At 37.8% G+C, this 17,221-nt stretch overlaps 1 protein-coding gene across 2 annotated transcripts in view; it reads left to right on the top strand.

Annotated features, from left to right (window-relative positions):
* Positions 1 to 17,221, top strand: part of LOC149234025 (uncharacterized) — a 155,194-nt gene that overhangs the window by 24,509 nt on the left and 113,464 nt on the right. The window contains exon 1 of one of the 2 annotated variants that reach the window (XM_089461090.1): positions 8,427 to 8,582. The exons of the other annotated variant lie outside the window; for it this stretch is intronic. Coding sequence (XP_089317216.1) covers positions 8,528 to 8,582 — 55 coding nt within the window. The 5' untranslated portion in view covers positions 8,427 to 8,527. Of the gene's footprint in view, positions 1 to 8,426; positions 8,583 to 17,221 lie in introns of those variants that run through there. 2 annotated transcript variants of the gene reach the window in all.

Below are 17,221 nucleotides of genomic sequence, written 5' to 3'. Positions count from 1 at the left end.
GTATTAATGGAAATAATGGAGATTTGTGTCATGTTCAACTTCTAAACCTTGGTTTCCTTCATAGGACTCTGAGTTTCCTTGGGCTTGGTCATCCCCGGATCCTCAAAGTCCTTTTGTATCATTTACTTTTCTTCCTTTCACTTCTTATTCACATGTATCTGTTGTTCTTGTCTTTTTTCTATTTCTGCATTTAGTATTGATGATTTTTTGTTATAGGATTGGGTTAAATGGTTGAAGTAAGTTATTTTGTAGGATTACAAACATCATTTCATCCTTGGAACAACTTTGGAAGGTCATAGTAATCATTGAACTAATTAGATTAGTTTGCTTATTCCCAAATCTAGATTTCTGGAAGTCCCTTGTGGCAAATAATAGTAAATTTATGCTATTTTAGAGCATGATAATGAGCTTCAATCGAGTTGATTCCACTTGCATTAGATCACAAAAACATTCTAGTTAATAACAAAAATTACCCCATTTCATTTTCACTTGATTAGGTTAGACATTTGATAGATTTACTAGCTCACTAGTTCTCGAATTTCTAGATTTTAGACTAGTAATTTTCTGCCATTTTTTAGCATGGGTTAATAGAGGTCTTTTTAAGTGATTTTACTTGGAATGAAAACTAAGACATCCTAGTTAATAACAAAATTTTCCCATCCAATTTGGATTTGATTTGGTTGGTCATTCGGTGAATTATAACTCCCTATAGCAAATCTGTTTACTACAGGAAACCCTGTAACATCCTTCCAACATGTATATACTTGCCCATATTCACTCAAGAAACTTGGTTATTGTCCATTAGGGTTGAATCAAGACCCCTAGGCTCTAAATCAATTATCAGGGGAGACTAAAGACCAGTTAGGACTTGCCTCTTTACCCATGCAAAACATTTTAGCGATTTGGGCTAATGGACAGATTTATGGATTGGATAATACAATGATGATTTTCTTGATTGCCGCATCCAATGAACTTTGTTAATGGATGTAAACTCTTTGAAATGTAATGTTTGACATCTAGTTCATGATCTTTACTTTATGCAATTAGAATAAGTTTCTTTCCTTGTTCTTTCTTTCTTGTAATAGGTTAATGTTTTCATTTCGAGCATTTCATTTTCTACAATGAGTTTAGGATTCGATTTCATTACATGCACTCCATTACATCATGACAACAAATGAATGACACATTGTATGCTACACATATAGTGCCGATACCACTTAAGTTTGTACGAACTCCTGGTTGATAATTAAAGTTGGTAGCCTTAGGAGTTGCAGCATTCTTGTTGCAATACTTTGGCTCATCACTTTTTGGCGCCGTTGCCTGGGAGGTATCAAAGTATGCATTGTTTTCTTCCCTAGTTGATTCATTTCTTTTTACTTTAAGCAAAAGCAAAAAAGATTTGCATTAGACATATTTTATTTAAAAAACAGAAAAATGCATTGCATTAGTGTTTTCTTTCAATCATAAAAACATTTTTTTTTTCCAACACCAACCCACTCCCCCATTTGATCACGTGGTGTAGTAAGAGCCACACCACCATCCACTTTTGCAGGTAGAATAAGAAGGGATGGCAAAGAAGATAGAAGAAATGGATGGACATGATGACAATGACGAAGATCCTATTGGATTCCCCATTCAAGATACTGAGATCAGTGTGCATATGAAGAACATCCCTCCATCTTTTCTTCCAAAATTTCATGGTCTAAGGTTAGAGGATCCGGAAACCGTCCTCTTTGAATTTGAGATCCTTTGTAGATCTTGTGGTTACTTATTAAACACTCAAAAATTGAGATGATTTCTGACAACATTGAAAGATAGAGCTCTTAAATGGTTCATGAGTTTAAGGCTATGTTGCACGAAACGGGGAAACGGGTACGAGTTTCCAAAACGGGAAGCGATACGAAACGCGACCTCCCCAAATTTTGGAAACGGGGAAACGCGAATATATATATAGATATATATATATATATATATATATATATATATATATATATGTGCAATCATAAAGCATAAATGATACATTATAATTTATTACACTTAAACATTAAGATTTAATTTACATCACATTTACTCATGAATGATCACATAATAAAAATAAAAATATCGGAATATCCAAAAGCAACCTTTATTATATATCCAAATCTCAAAATCAGCCTTTATTTATATTAATATATGAGGCTGCAAGTACAATAAAGACTATAAGGCTGCAAGAGAGAGATCCAAATCAGGATTTTTTGCATCCACATCCCATTCTTTAGAAGGACCACTGTTGTATTGGGAGTCTCCTCCTACATAGTGGAACGACCTTAGTGCTCTTGATTAAATACAAGTTTTATACCTTAGTACCCTACATGATCTTGATTATTGGGAGTTTCCCCTGCATAGAGGGCTTGGTTCTTTTGATTAAATACAAATTCCATACCCAAGTACATGATAAAATCTAATGGAAACATTGCAATCCCCCCAATCCTGAAATCTTGAAAAACAGATTTGTCTGCTGGATTTTGAGTGAGATCTAAAATTCTACTTTCTCCATATGAAATCCAATGAGGGCGAAACCACTCTCAAACATCCTGAGCCATTTCATGGTAATGTTAAAAATTTAAGTAAAATGATGAAAATAAAAAATAGACGAGAATATCACTTTTACTTTAAGAATTTAACATTACCATGAACTGCATATGCTTCAAACTTCCTGATGAACTGCATATCAACACTAGGGAAAAAATTCACTTTTATAACTTTAGACACGCATCTAGAAGCAACTAGAAGTCACTAACATACCCTAAAAATAAATTAAAAAACAAATTAATTTTTTTTTTAAAACAAAACACAAGTTAATGAAGAAACGTGGGTTGTACGGCTGTGAAACGAGTTTCCGGCCGTATTGGCATGTTTCCGTTTCGGGAAACATGGCAGTACGGCCGGAAACGTGTTTCATGGCCGTACCAAACACGTTTTCGCGTTTCGTACCAGTTTCCGTACGGAAATGGACCTTTGTACCACGTTTCCTGCAACATAGGTTTAGGGACTAATTCAATAAGATCATGGAATGATATGCAAAAGATATTTCTAGAAAAATATAAAGATCATGATCTTAAAGAAGAAATCTTTAAAATGAATTAAAAAAAAAGATGAGAGCCTTGAGGATCTAATAGAGAGGTTCATGTATAATGTTAAGAGGACAAAACTACATCATTTAGGATTTGACACACTAAAAACCCTCTTACTTAGAACAATTAGGGATAAGTGAATTGATATTCTTGAGCTCATGAGTAAAGGTGATGTATACCAATTATCCTTTGAAGAAATTTGTGAAACATGCAAACATATATCAAGAGGAAGGGCAAGAGTAAGTCAATCACCATTATGATCAGTAAGTCAAGCTAAACTTGGAAATTTGCTTGATAACTTTAAAACATAAATTCTTAGCAATCTAAGTGAACAAGTAAAAATGTTAAGAATACAAAATGAGCAAAAAGATGTTGATATTTGTGTTGTCCATGCAGAATCACATGATGTTAAATATTGCCCTTCATTACCAAGGTTGAAGGAAGTTTACCAAGAGGACAATTGAGCAAGTCAATTGCCAATGCAACTATGTTATGTAGCTCAAAGAGGACCATGGCAACCTATTCAACCTGATATGATGCAAGATCCTAATTCACAATTTCAAGCTTATGCACATCCATCTCAAAATAATTCGAACACACCCTTTCCTTGGAAACCTTGGCCATCTCAACTCCAAAACCAATCTTGGCAACATGGTTGGCAAGGAACTTATGGGAGCCATCCACAATATCCTCCATACCCAACTCCATGTTATCCCTTACCATTCACCTCCACCACAACCACAACCCCAACCACATACATCTCAAATATCCACTTTCACTCAACTACCTGTACCACCATTTCCAAACCCACACAATGAAGTAGCTTAGCCCACTTACAATGCTAAGGTACAACACTTCCAAACATCTCATTCTGTTCTAAATGGTATTCATCTTAGGTCAGGAAGAGTATCACAAAAAAAGATTTTCTTGATATCATTGAAAGACAACATGCAAACAAAGAAGATCCAAATGAGAAGACCAAAGAATCATGAGTTGCACTTGACGAAAAGCAGACATCAGAATCAGAGATTGGGAAAGTGCCCTCATGTTTACCATCAGATCCTCTATCTGTTCAAGAGAATAATCAACAAAAAGAAGATTTGAATTTCATGGAAGAAGACATCCAGGATGATCCAAATCAACAAGTGGATATGGGGCATCACAACTATATTGAAATATGGTTCTAGACAATCACTAAGTTGCAACAATACCCTCTTCTTCGACTATGTTTGATATCATCAAAGTCAAAGCATTTGGTCTCTTACATTCAGGTACTTGTCAAAGAATATGTTTCGAGCCTACACATGATTTTATCTGTCATCCAGTTATGCAAGTGGCTCCATTGGAAGTATTCTTACACTTGTAAATGATTTTGTTTTTTCAAGTAGAGTAGGATAGGAAAAGAAATAAAAAATGAAAAATAAGAGAAAAAAATAAAAATCTTAAGTGAAAATTCCCTTTGAGGTGCTTGAGATTGGCTCATTGATTGAAAACTTCCATGAGGCGGTTAATGGGTTGAAAAAATAGAAAAGAGAAAAAGAAAAAATATTAGGTGAAAACCTCCTTTGAGGCGCTTAGGCAAACCTACGAGTTGAAAACTTCATTGAGGCGGCTAGTAGGCGTAGAAGAAAAAAAGAAAAAAAAAATAAAAGTCTTTGCTCCATGTATCTCTCTGATGAATGAAGGTTCTCTCCAACATCTGCAAGCAACAAAAACAAGCTGGCACAAAAAAAAGAAAAAAGAAAAAAATTGGTCAAAATTCTAGTCAAAGGAAGTCAAACTTGAACTTTCTCCTCTTTAGTTCAGATGCTGCAGATGGACCAAGGCCATGCCAATCCATCACCCTCATCTATTTCCACCATCCACCCATCATTCCCAAACTTTTCCCATTCATTTTCCTTGCAGTCCTAAAATACTACAGGAAGACTTTGTTTTACTACAGGAAACAGAAATACATAGAGAAAAAATTTATTTGTCATATCTTGAAAGCCATGCATCCATTTGCCAAGTTGTTTCAAGAGGAGATGCATATGGTTGATAGTAACATGCTCAAACAATTTCAACAAATTCAAATGCACATTTTTCGAGAAATCGACCTCCATCACCTACAACCATTTTTGAATTTTCTCGATATTCATGCATCCATTTGCAAATATATTTCATGGGGAGATGCATATGTATGATGGTAACATGCCCAAGGAATTTCAACAGATTCCAGTGTACAGTTTCCAAGAAATCGACCTTTATCAATTTCAACCATTTTTAATTTTTCTTGAGATTTGTGCATCCATTGGCCAAATATTTTTTATGGGGAGGTGCATAAGGATGATGACAACATGCTCAGAAAATTTCAAGTCAATCTAGTATACCATTTGGGAGATATGGGTTTAAACAAGTTGCTACAAGGTTTCCTGTAGTACTATAGGAGTCCTAGTTTACTATAGGAAATAGGCTGAAAGCTATAGGAAGGTACAAAAGGTGAAATAAAGTGTGGGAAAGGTGTCTAATGGTGGAATAAGGTATAGGGAAGGTGAACATCACCCATGGCCAAGCCTAACACTCCAAGAAGGCCGGATTTGACTAAGATAACTTGCTCATGGTAACTGGAAGACAAAGGTTTAGAATCACCAAGCTATGAAAACCTGTGCAGAAGCAAACAAAGGAAATTATCACCTCCAAAGGACCATGGATCGATCATCAACTCAGCAGCAGCATGCATGTCTCTCCAACAACCATCAGGTAGGTACAAGTATGCAATATTCTTGACCTCTTCTCTTGAGTATATTATAGTTAGAAATTTGTTGTCAATGCATGAGAGATGAGGTTTTATAAGCTAAGGATGGGTCAGCAGTCTCGACTGCCTTCAACTAGTTAATTGCAGCTCACTCCTTCACTCATGCAATGTGGAAAAGCCAAATTATGAAGGGTGATGATTTCGAGGAATGGGGACAACAGTTAAAAGAGGAAATTTGTGCAAAGGCGAAGACACTAAAGCACTCCAAGCCCTCCATCCACTTCATATCCACTATCTATCCATCATTCATCCATTCCATTTCATAAGAAAAAATTAATATTTTTCAAGAACAAATCCTACACCTATCTCACCTTGAAAATTTCTTGAAAAAACACATAGTGCATATCCTCTCACAAACCTACACTACTCCCTTTGAGCCCTAGCATCATCCTCCAAACCCTCTACATCATTTCTCATCACTCCCATACAGTTAGAAGACCCTGAAAGAGAAGGAATGACTGCTATAGGAAGGCAGAATGTTGCTACAAGAAGGAAGAAAGGAACAAATTGTGTTAAAACCCAAAATGGCAGTGCCTAAGAGAGACATAATCAAAACAGAGAACTCCAAGGCCATTAGGCAATCATTTAGGCCACAAAAGAGAAGAAGAAGGCAACAAAAGGCAAGAAGACATTCACCATCAAAATAGAACTCAAACTGCAGTGATGAAAAGAGGCTTTCCAAGAGGTCTCTAATCTCTTTTTAGCTTTTTTCCAAGGCCTAAAAGATGTTATAGAAAGGGGAGAAAAGCATGAAAGTCAAGTTGAGGGCCTACCCTAGGCTCCGACTATCATTTTTGCTCAAAACAGGTTTAAACAGGGTTTCCTGTAGTACTACATGAACCGCTACAAATTTACTACAGAATGTCTTAGTTCTCATCTAAAGGCGTTTTGAAGGTTTCAGAGGTGTCCAAATGGTGGAAAAAGGTATCAGGAGGTTGGAAAAAGATGTGGAAGACCTTGCCAAACTGAAAAATATTCAAGAACCCATCTTGAATAAGGGGAAGAAGGCAGACTAATGGTCTCAAGAAACACTGTGATTTTTTCTATGCACAAACAATTTTGGAAAAATGAGTGAAAATGGAATGAATGTTTCAAGGGAGAGGATATGAATGAAATGGATCTATAAGCCAATGTAATTCACTTGCAAAGAGGAAAGTTATGTTTTTTTGCTTGAAAGACTATTAGACAATCATGAAAAGAACTACATTTTTGTGCTTGTCCTTGCAGAACTTACAACCAAGATTCTTAAGAGAAAGGACTGAGGAATGCATAAGAGAGAGGCCACCAGGGCCATGAATGAGGCACAATGAGGTCACTAAGTTGCTCAGAGGATGAGCAACACTTTTAGCAGGTAGGTATGATGGGCTTCTAAATTAGACATAAATTAAGGCCCATCTAACCATCCTTCAGCACATTAAACCTCTCTTTTTACATTATATAATGTATTTTTAACTTTAATATGTGCATTAGGAGGTTTATGGATAATTGCATATTTGTGCCTAATATTATTTATTTTTGTGGAATATTGTGAGAATATTGGGCAGATTATGAAGATTTGGAAGAGGAGATAATCTAGGGACCTGCTCCCTACTATATGAGGATCAATATTAAATAATAAATCAACAAGATATTATGGAATTATCCCACAGATTGTGGAGCTCCAATGATTGAGAAAATCTAAGAATGTGTTCCCTGCCATTTAATGCAGATTCCTAGTATTGGGAACCAGATCCAGTAATCAAGGGATTTTGGTGGGGAAAACTTCTTCCTTTCATGGGGGATGATTCCTAATCATTTTGTATAAGTACCAATTCGAATTTGCCTCTAGGGGAAGATTTTTATTAGTCTTTTTGTGGAGAGAACTCATATTTGTGCAACTCCACTTTCATTTTCTGCAGGGATGTAATTGTATTGATGGAAATAATGGAGATTGGTGTCATGTTCAGCTTCTAAACCTTGGTTTCCTTCATAGGACTCTGAGTTTCCTTGGGCTTGGCCATCCCAGGAGCTTCAGAGCCCTTTTGTATCATTTACTTTTCTTCCTTTCACTTCTTATTCACATGCATCTCTTGTTCTTGTTTTTTTCTATTTCTGCATTTAGTATTGATTTCTTGTTATAGGATTGAGTTAAATGGTTGAAGTAAGTTATTTTGCAGGATCACAAGCATCATTTCATCTTTGGAACAACTTTGGAAAGTCATTTACCTATATAATGTTTATCTTAACTATATACCTCTTCTTTGATTCTTGTGAATGAAAAAATGGTTCATTGATATTTATTTATTTTGTATTATTTCCATTTTATATGTTTACACTAAAAAATAGTTTCTAACACATGAACCCTTAAAAGTCATTTGTGACCTATACTCTCCAAGTCCGTGGTCCACTACCCCCGCCCTTCGACTGGGTAGGCACACATTGATTTCCAAGGCCCCAACTTGGGTACTGGATCAAATGGAATGAGATGGTCCTCGACTGTTTTATGAATCCCAACGCTGCTGGGTTGAAAAATGAGATGAGAAAAACTGCGAAGCTTTTGTACGAAAGTCATAAATTCTCCATATTGATTTGGTCAGCATACTGTACCTAGAACAGTGTTAAATCTGCCGAGGGGGATCGAATGGGTTTTCGTGAAGAAGCTAGGGAGAACCATCTCAAGAAGAAAGTCGAAGAAGGTATATAGACGTGTAGTTTAATGATACATCTTCTAAAAATCAATTGCGCATGGGATTTGGTGTGGTCGTTTGTGCATCTTTTCTCTTGCAGGTGAACTTAATTAAATAGCTTCGTCACTTATCTTTTACAAGTCGTTGAGATTCAATAATAGGTAATGTTGAAGACAAAGCATTTTTATAGCTTCCGGGCCGATTGTTTAAACAATTATTTATCCCGAAGCAACTTGTATTCTTTCACATTATCCATCCAAAGGCCCATCCCTCTCCCCCTCCCTTGAGCATTCACAACTATCCATCATTAGATTTTTCCCCCCTGTTTTAAATCGATTAACACTTAGTATACTAACATATACCCATCTAAAACTGGGTCTGGTATGCACCTTGAGGTGGTGAATTCATGATTATCTATCTCATACTCCATTATTTAGTATGCCGTCATTTGTATGAAACTTCGAAATCTCTAGGTTCATACCAACCCTGGGCTTAGACTGATCGGTCTATGCAAATGTCCATATTCAATGCACCCAATGCACCATTTAGATTCAATCACTGTCACATACATGGACGAGGTGTTTATCTACCTTCCACCACCATCTACTGTATAGAGCACCTATCTTTTTTGGTTGCAACCAATATACTTGGGCATTGAAAAGGAAAAGGAAAGGCTGCTAGGTGAGCTATCACCATCTACATGGGCTATAGTTGCTTCTGTTCTATGTGATATCATCTTTAAATACCATTTCTATGAGAAATTCATTATAGCGCCTAACTATAAGTCCAAGAGTGCAAAAATTAAAATACACGATAGAGGTGAGTGTAAAATTACACGGCATGCAAATTCATAGCTAGAGCATGGAAATAGCGACGAGGAGGAATAATAGTTAGGTTCTTGTCCCGTATCTTTTCAGTGAAAATTCTTGAATTCTTATTCTTCATTCATAGTGTTACCTCCGAGGTTCTTACTTGACGCAAAAGTCCCTAACCACACATTGTGAAACCCCAAGGGCCACTTAGGCAAGCTACCCACTCTTACCTCAATCAAACAGCAATATGAAGTGGGAGCAAGAGAGAGGTTAGCAACAGAACAAAAAGGGGGAAATGTTTTGAGGTTTCGTATTTTTGGGGTGGTTGATGAAAGGGAAGATTAGTGTCTTTATCTATTTGGGCTATGAGGTCATGCATGCAACTTTAGAGTGTGGTTCTTTTGAAATATTAGGACTATAAACAACCAAGGTGATGTGCCCTATAGCAGCTCTAATTTGGTTACTAGACTCAAGTTTTATGGTGGAGAGGCTATATCTAAAATCCTCTACTCAAGGCAATTTTAAGGGTGACCCCTACCAAAGATTATTTATGTTGGAAATTTGTAGCCATGATCGGTATTTTCATCATTAAAGAAAAAAGAAAATTTGATTTTATATTCATGATCCCACAAGTGTCAGGTCGGCCCCCTTTATCAAGTCGGCCTAGCCCCTTGGAGGCACCTATTCAACCCCCTTTGAAGACTATAAATATGAGAGCTCTCTCTCTGATTTGCACATCAAATCATCTCAAGTTTGATCTCTTTTCCAGCGAAATTAAAAGGAAGAAAAGGATGAAAAACAAAAGGATGAAGAAGGTTGTGGCTTGGCACTTGTGGGAGGTCTCTCTTGTATTGGTTAGCTATTGTTTTGATGTTCTTGTTCTGGATGGATTGATGAACATAGACTCTTTCACAAGGAACAATTTTTGGGTTTTCCCCCTGTGGGTTTTGCCTTAGCCTCAGGTCTAATTTTCTGTGTCTCATTGTCTCATCGTTATTTCTATTGCTCTACTGTGATTAATGGTTGAAAATTTTCTTATGTATAACTACTTGATGATATTGAATGTTATATGTAATTGATGCTAATAAATCATTGGAAGTAGTTATCATTGAAAGAAAAATTGTTCTAGTCTATTTTCTACTAGAAATATCAACATGGTATCAGAGTTAGGATTAAAGAGTGGTATTGGGATCATTGGACATATCTCTTCATTTGCCCTCGCTCAAGCTAATTTGGAACGCTGAGTAGAAGACATAGTGACGTGTTTCATTGCGGGCCTGAGGCAACATACCTTGCGGATTTGTGGAATGCGAAAGTTGTGGCTCTATCTGTAATATGCGTAAAAGTTTAAGCCATCTTATCTCCTATGGAGATTTGTGGACCTAAGGAACCTATATCTGTGGAAATTTGCGAGCTCTGAGGCACAAATTCTTGTGAAATAATGCGAGGTCTAAATCATAAATCTCTATGGAATGATGCGAGTCCAGGGGCACTTATTCTTTGTGGAAAACACTGCGGATCTAAGCCTTGTGAACAGTGTAGATCTGAGGCTCCAATAACCTTGTGAACAATGTAGATTTGGGCCTCCAATAACCTTGTCAACAATGTGGATCGAGGCTCCAATAACCTTGTGAACAATGCGTATTGAGGCTCCAGTAAGTGCGGATTTGAGGCTCCAATAGCCTTGTGAACAATGCGGATTTGAGGCACCAAGAGCCCTGTAAACAATGCGAAGTCTATGAAGCATATTACATTGAGGTATGATCGAAAGTTTGAGCCCAATCAAGGTATGCAATTGATCCAGATTCCCTGTGGTATGTCATCTCATGGCCCCTATGGATAAGCAAAGATTTATTGCTCTTTATAAATGGAAGTCTGATTATCTTTATCACATATACGAGTTCTATGGCATCACATATGCGATTTCTGTGACAAATTCAAGCCCCCTCATGGAATGATCAAACCTGGATGACTTATGAAGGTTGTCATCTCTATTATGATTTCAGTCTGAGCTCATCTCTGTGGCACAAGTCCGTGAAGGATTCAGATCTAAGGTGTGACCATGATATTGTTTGTGGGAGACTCTCTTCTATACATAAAGGAAGGACAAATTACACTGCAAAGAAGCCGACCTAATTCTTTCCATCATAAGCTATTTTTCTTTTTTTCTTTTTCAAAATGCAAAAAACACTGGAACATATTATAATATAGTATCCAATACATATATTAGATATTGTTCAAAATAAACCACTACATAATGGAAATATCCATCCATATCTAATCATAATGTCCCAAGTAGACCATATGTCTCTATTGCCCAGTATATGTAGTACCTTCAAAACATTACATTATATTGAATAAACCATAACAAACATCTATATTCACCATAAAATGACCAAACTATACCCTATGGGAGAGGAATCATGCCCTCGTCTTTGGTTATGTCATCCTCAATGTACCTGTATCTCAAGACTCCAACAACAACATTAAGACCTTCTTTTGATAGAGCATCTGCCACCATATTTAATTCCCCGTAGATGTGTTGGAAAGTTAAAATATGGAATGACAGTTTTAGAGATTTGATATGATCCAACCAACAACATAGGTTTGGGGGTGCAAAATTAGAGTGCCCCAGTATGCCATCAATGAGAGACTTTGAATCTCCATATATATGAATGTGGTCCAACAACCTCTTCTTGGTGAGCCAGAGCAGTCCCCAGAGTGCCAATATCTAAGCTATTGTCTTTATGAAAAGAACAAAAGTTGTATTAAACTCTGATGGCATAAATATGTTGAATTGCTTGAAATCAAATTATGAAAGGCACTGACATGTAGAGCAATCAAACAGTGATGGGTGGCTCAGTATCCTAGTTAAGAACCATTAAGAGATGAACAAGTTGCAATTTTGCAAGTGAAAAAATTAGTGTCAAGACATTGTTTTGGAATCTCAAGTATTGAATAAGGGTTGGAAACTTTTTTTACGAAGGTCTGCTAAGTCTAAAGATGTCACCTGCCTTGAAGACCAATGCCTCTCTTGATAATGTCCTAAATAACTAAGAGCTTGCGTGAATGTTTGAGTATAAACCTTAGACCTGTATGATGGAATTTATTGCAAGATCAGATGCTGTTGTTGTGATAAGAGAGTTTCTTGATCTGAAGATCTTTGCAAGTATGTAGCTTTGGGCATTGGAAATAAATGCGAGGATGTCAAGGTTACACCATTTGCTAAGCAAGGTAGAAATAATAAGAGGTTGAAGCTCCCCTTGAAAGCCTGAACTCTGATCAGAGTATTATTGAGGATTTGAGATTTGATGAGATTGCAAAATCTAGGGTTTGGAAGATTGAATGTTTTGGACTTGTAAAAACCCTAGTAAGGATTTGAACAGGGTTGCCCTAGGGTTTATGGACAAAACCCTAGAAATGATCACTCATAATCTTGATATTGGAATTGAGAGTGTCGAAGTTGGAAAAGAATATAAGGATGAGTGGGTTTGTAAACCCTAGACTAAATTTTAGTTATTAGGGTTTGGAGTCAAAACCCTAGTTAAACAATTGATAGCCTTATCAAGGGTTGGAGAAGAAAGCATATTACTTATGAATTGATTGCTTCCACTTCAAAGAGGAAACCCTAGCTCCTGGAAGAAATGACATCTTGAGGATGAGGTTGATTTGCAAGTTGAATGCAAGAAGTATAAGATTAAGAGGGCGCTGACATGTTCTCAAAAGACAAGTATCTTGTATCTTTCTTTAAATTATTACTATTGTTGTTATTCTTCTTGTCCTCGTATATCTTACTTGGTTGTGTTTGTTCTTCCTTGGCATCTAAGTGAGGATTGCAGATACATGATGAAGCATGTCAAGGCTGTTGCAATAAATTAAAAGATTGGAAGAACAAAGCTTGTGACAAGAAGACTCATATTGAATGAAGCTTTGGACTCAGAGGGAGCAGACACGATCAACTTGATTGAAGCATGGCAAGAAGTTTTAAAGAGCAATGCTGATCTGAATCTGTTGAAGATGAGCCCATAAATTTTCTGTTATGTATTGATTATGTGTTTCTGACAAGGGTTGAGGACTTCTGTGTCCAATATAAGAGGGAATTATTTTCATAAAGGCGTGAGCTTGGTGAACTCCTTGCTGCAATTTGGCATAATGGATTGCGAGTCCATGGACATCTCCATGATGAAAATTTGAAGAAGCTGCAAGACTCTCTTACTGACTTGGTTGATTCTCTCTGATTGGCTCACTGAACTATCTGTTCAAAATTGCTTCTGCGAGAAGCTACGACTGACGCTGAATAAATATCTGGTTGTTCAATCCTATTGTTCCCTGTTGGATTCGACCATGGTATACTTTTCTGCTGTTGAGCAGGTTGCTAGTGTTTGCTTCTATGAGAAGCTTGGAATGATTGAAAATCCCTCTTGGAGAGGGAGCATTGATTGCATAACATCATGAATCTTCCTTGGGTTGTAGTTGAGGGACCATAGATTATGGTCGGGAATATTGTCTTTCCCTTATGTCAGTTGAGTGAGAGGCCAATGAGTCTGGTCGGGGAGCTTCGTTCTGAGGCATTAAGTGATCCCTTAAGTCATGATGATAGAGAGACCAATGAGTTTGGTTGGGGACACTAATTTTGTGATCTTTCCCTCGGGAAGTTGGATAGAGACCAGTGGATTGGTCAGGGAGATTGATCTTGAGTTGCCTTCCTTGGGTCATTGACTGAGAAGCCAATGGTTTGGTCGGGAAGGATGAAGTTCTTTCCCTTGGGTCGTGGACCATGAGACTATATAGTTAGGGAGATTGATATCGAGATAGGGATTCCTCCCTTAGGTCGTGGATTGAGAGACCTTGTTTATGGTCGGGGAGATGGACCCTGTGTAACCATTGCATATGGTTGGAGAGTTTGGCATCATGAATGATATTGATTGATGGGATGTATTTGATGTTATGTATCTTTCTTTATGATGAGACTCGTACATTTGATCTCTCCCTTGGGTAGTTGCTGAGAGACCTCTAGATTGGTTGGGCAAATTGATCTTGAGAGAGAGAGACTTGTATACCTGATCTCTCCCTTGGGTTGTTGTTGAGATACCTATGGATTCGTTGGGATATTGATCTTGAGAGAGAATGAAAAATGCCTCCTTGGCTAAGAGGGAGTGTTGGAAATTTAGTAGCTGTGGGCGGTATTTTCATTGTTAAAGGAAAAGGAAAATTTGATTTTATATTCATGACTCCACAAGTGTCAAGTCGGTCTGGCCCCTTGGAGGCATCTATTCAACTCCCTTTGAAGAGTATAAATATGAGAGCTCTCCCTCTCATTTGCACATCGAATCATCTTAAGTTTGATCTCTGTTCTAGTGAAATTAGAAGGAAGAAAAGGATGAAAAACATAAGGATGGACAAGGATGTGGCTTGGCACTTGTGGGAGGTCTGGTCTCTCTTGTAGTAGTTAGTTTTTATTTTGATGTTCTTGTTTTTGGATGGATTGATGAATATGGACTCTCTCTCATAAGGAAAGATTTCTCGGTTTTCCCCTTGTGGGTTTTGCCTCTTTTTTGTGCCTTTTCTATGCCTCTTGTCTCATTGTCTCATGGTTATTTCTACTGCTCTACTGTGATTAATGGTTGAAGTTTTTCTTATGTATATGTAATTGATGCTAATAAATCATTGGAAGTGGTTATCGTTGAAAGAAAAATTGTTCTAGTCTGTTGTCTGCTAGAAATATCAACAATTTACAAATCCAATGATTGATATCAAGTGCATAAGTTTTCATCTTGAAGGTAAGCAACACAAAAGGGAAAGGGAGAATAGAGAAGAAATTGTATTACCCTAACCCTTTCCAATGTAGCAAAGTTACTCCTTTGTGGCTCTTGCATTCTGCGAAAGTATTAGGGCTTCTTTCTTCCAATGGAGTCGCCAAAATGATATGTCAGTAATGTCGTGAGGAGCAAGACACACGTCTCGTGTCCCCGACAACAACTCCAAACTGTTACCTCTCAAACTAGCAGGGATCCTAAAAGGGCAACTACTAGGTCAAGGGCAACAATGGAGCAATAGGCCACTTTCATCTCAGCTAAGGATCCCTGCTCTTTACGGATTTTCACCGATGGGAGGAGACGCAGTATAAAGGGAATCACTAGATGAATGGGTCAATAAAGGATAAGGAGTGATTCCTAAGGCCTATTCACAAGAGAGACTCAATTGTATGGTTTGCTTGCTTGAGAAACAAGGTGTAAGGCTCTCTAGGAAGGGCCAAGGGGATTTCAAGGGCTAGGGTTTGTAGATAAGACTTGCAAAGAAGATACTAGTCCTAGAAATCCTTGTGGAAACTTGGTTTCCAAGTGGTCTTTGTGAAATTAGCTTCAATAAGTTGTGGGACCACACGGGACCAAGTGGACCCAAAATTAGGTCAAGGGGGTGGAGTTGACTAGTCAGGGGTGTGCTTGACCTAATTGAGGGGATCAAAGGGGAAATTTTTAGTAACGATCCCAATGAGGTCACTAGCCAAGGGAAACCAAGGGCAAGAATCGATCTCGGAGCTAGGGCTTGAAATATCTCAAGATCCCACCGTCGGAATTGCTTCAAATTTGGAGGGCCTCTAGAAGACACAACAATGCAGTAGAGGGCAAGAGATCGAACTTTTTGGATGGGTGAATCGTGAGAAAATTGATGCCCTAGGTCACCTATGGAGGCTAGGCCTAGAAAGAAAGAGAGAAAGGTGAGAAGAATATGCTTTTGAGTGATCACCAATGGAGGATCAATGCCTAATCCTTTGGGGAATATGGAGTCAAGATGAAATTTGTGTTTTAGAATAACTTCACCCAATCAAGGAGCCTCCTAGACAACTTCGCATGGCAATAAGGGCATGAGAGCAACTGCTAGAAGAGTTTATACTTCGATGTGTAATAATAGATGACTTATCAAGAGATGTTCAATAGAAACAATCTCTAGGAATATTCACCCCTTTACACATGATACATTAGATGATGTTTCCAATGTGACCCTCTGGAGGACTAGGACTTTGTATAGGGAAACCAAGCCCCAAATGGAGACCATCTGCAATCCTGCATAAGATCCAAAGCGTCCCCTTGCCCTCCAATACAACTAGTCATTGGAATAATCAAATAATAAAGCTTATAAGTCATGGGATCAATGGGGCACTTCATGGTGGCATGCCCTTCCATAGTGGGCTTTGGCATGTACAAGTGTCTCCAAGCTCAATAGGGGGTTAACCAAGGATCCTATTAGGTGGTTTCAACCTCTAAAGGGGTTGGCATGTCCATGGTACATCTTTTAAGTGGTAGGTGGAAAATGATATAATAATGGAATGGAGTGGGGATTGGGGATTAGGGGAATCATCCAGACCACATGTCAAGGTGCAAGGCTAGCTATGATAAGGGAAGCCCACACTTGTGTAAATGAGTGTAGGAGGGAGAAAATTGTGGTCTCGACCTTTGTTTTTCCACCCTTTTTCATATGCCTTTTGCCTTCTATTGAGTTTTCATCATAACTGCTTAGGGCTCTAGGGGATGAGAGCATGATGTGTAATATGTAGTAGTGGATACCCCCTTAAGGTGGGGCGGTTCATCGCGCACCAGGGGGGTTGGGACAATCATGGGTTCCTTAATGAAAGAGAGGGTCTCATCCAATGTTTTTAAAACTGGAACCAATGACTGGACCGATCCACCTAATGAACCGGTTTACTGACCGGAACCTGTCGAACTGGGACTGGTTAGGTCTAAATGAACCGGTTTTAGAAAAATACATTAAATAATTAACTTTTAATGAAACAAAACTATTTTTAAGATTTAAAACCACGATTCCAAGCCAATAGAG

This window comes from Pinus tabuliformis, chromosome 8 (genome assembly GCF_031772625.1).
Source record: "Pinus tabuliformis cultivar Carrire ecotype Pingquan chromosome 8, CPIR1, whole genome shotgun sequence".
In the NCBI taxonomy this organism is placed as follows: Eukaryota; Viridiplantae; Streptophyta; class Pinopsida; order Pinales; family Pinaceae; genus Pinus; species Pinus tabuliformis.
Note: the sequence above shows the minus strand (reverse complement) of the source record. Positions and strands in the feature narration are given on the sequence as shown.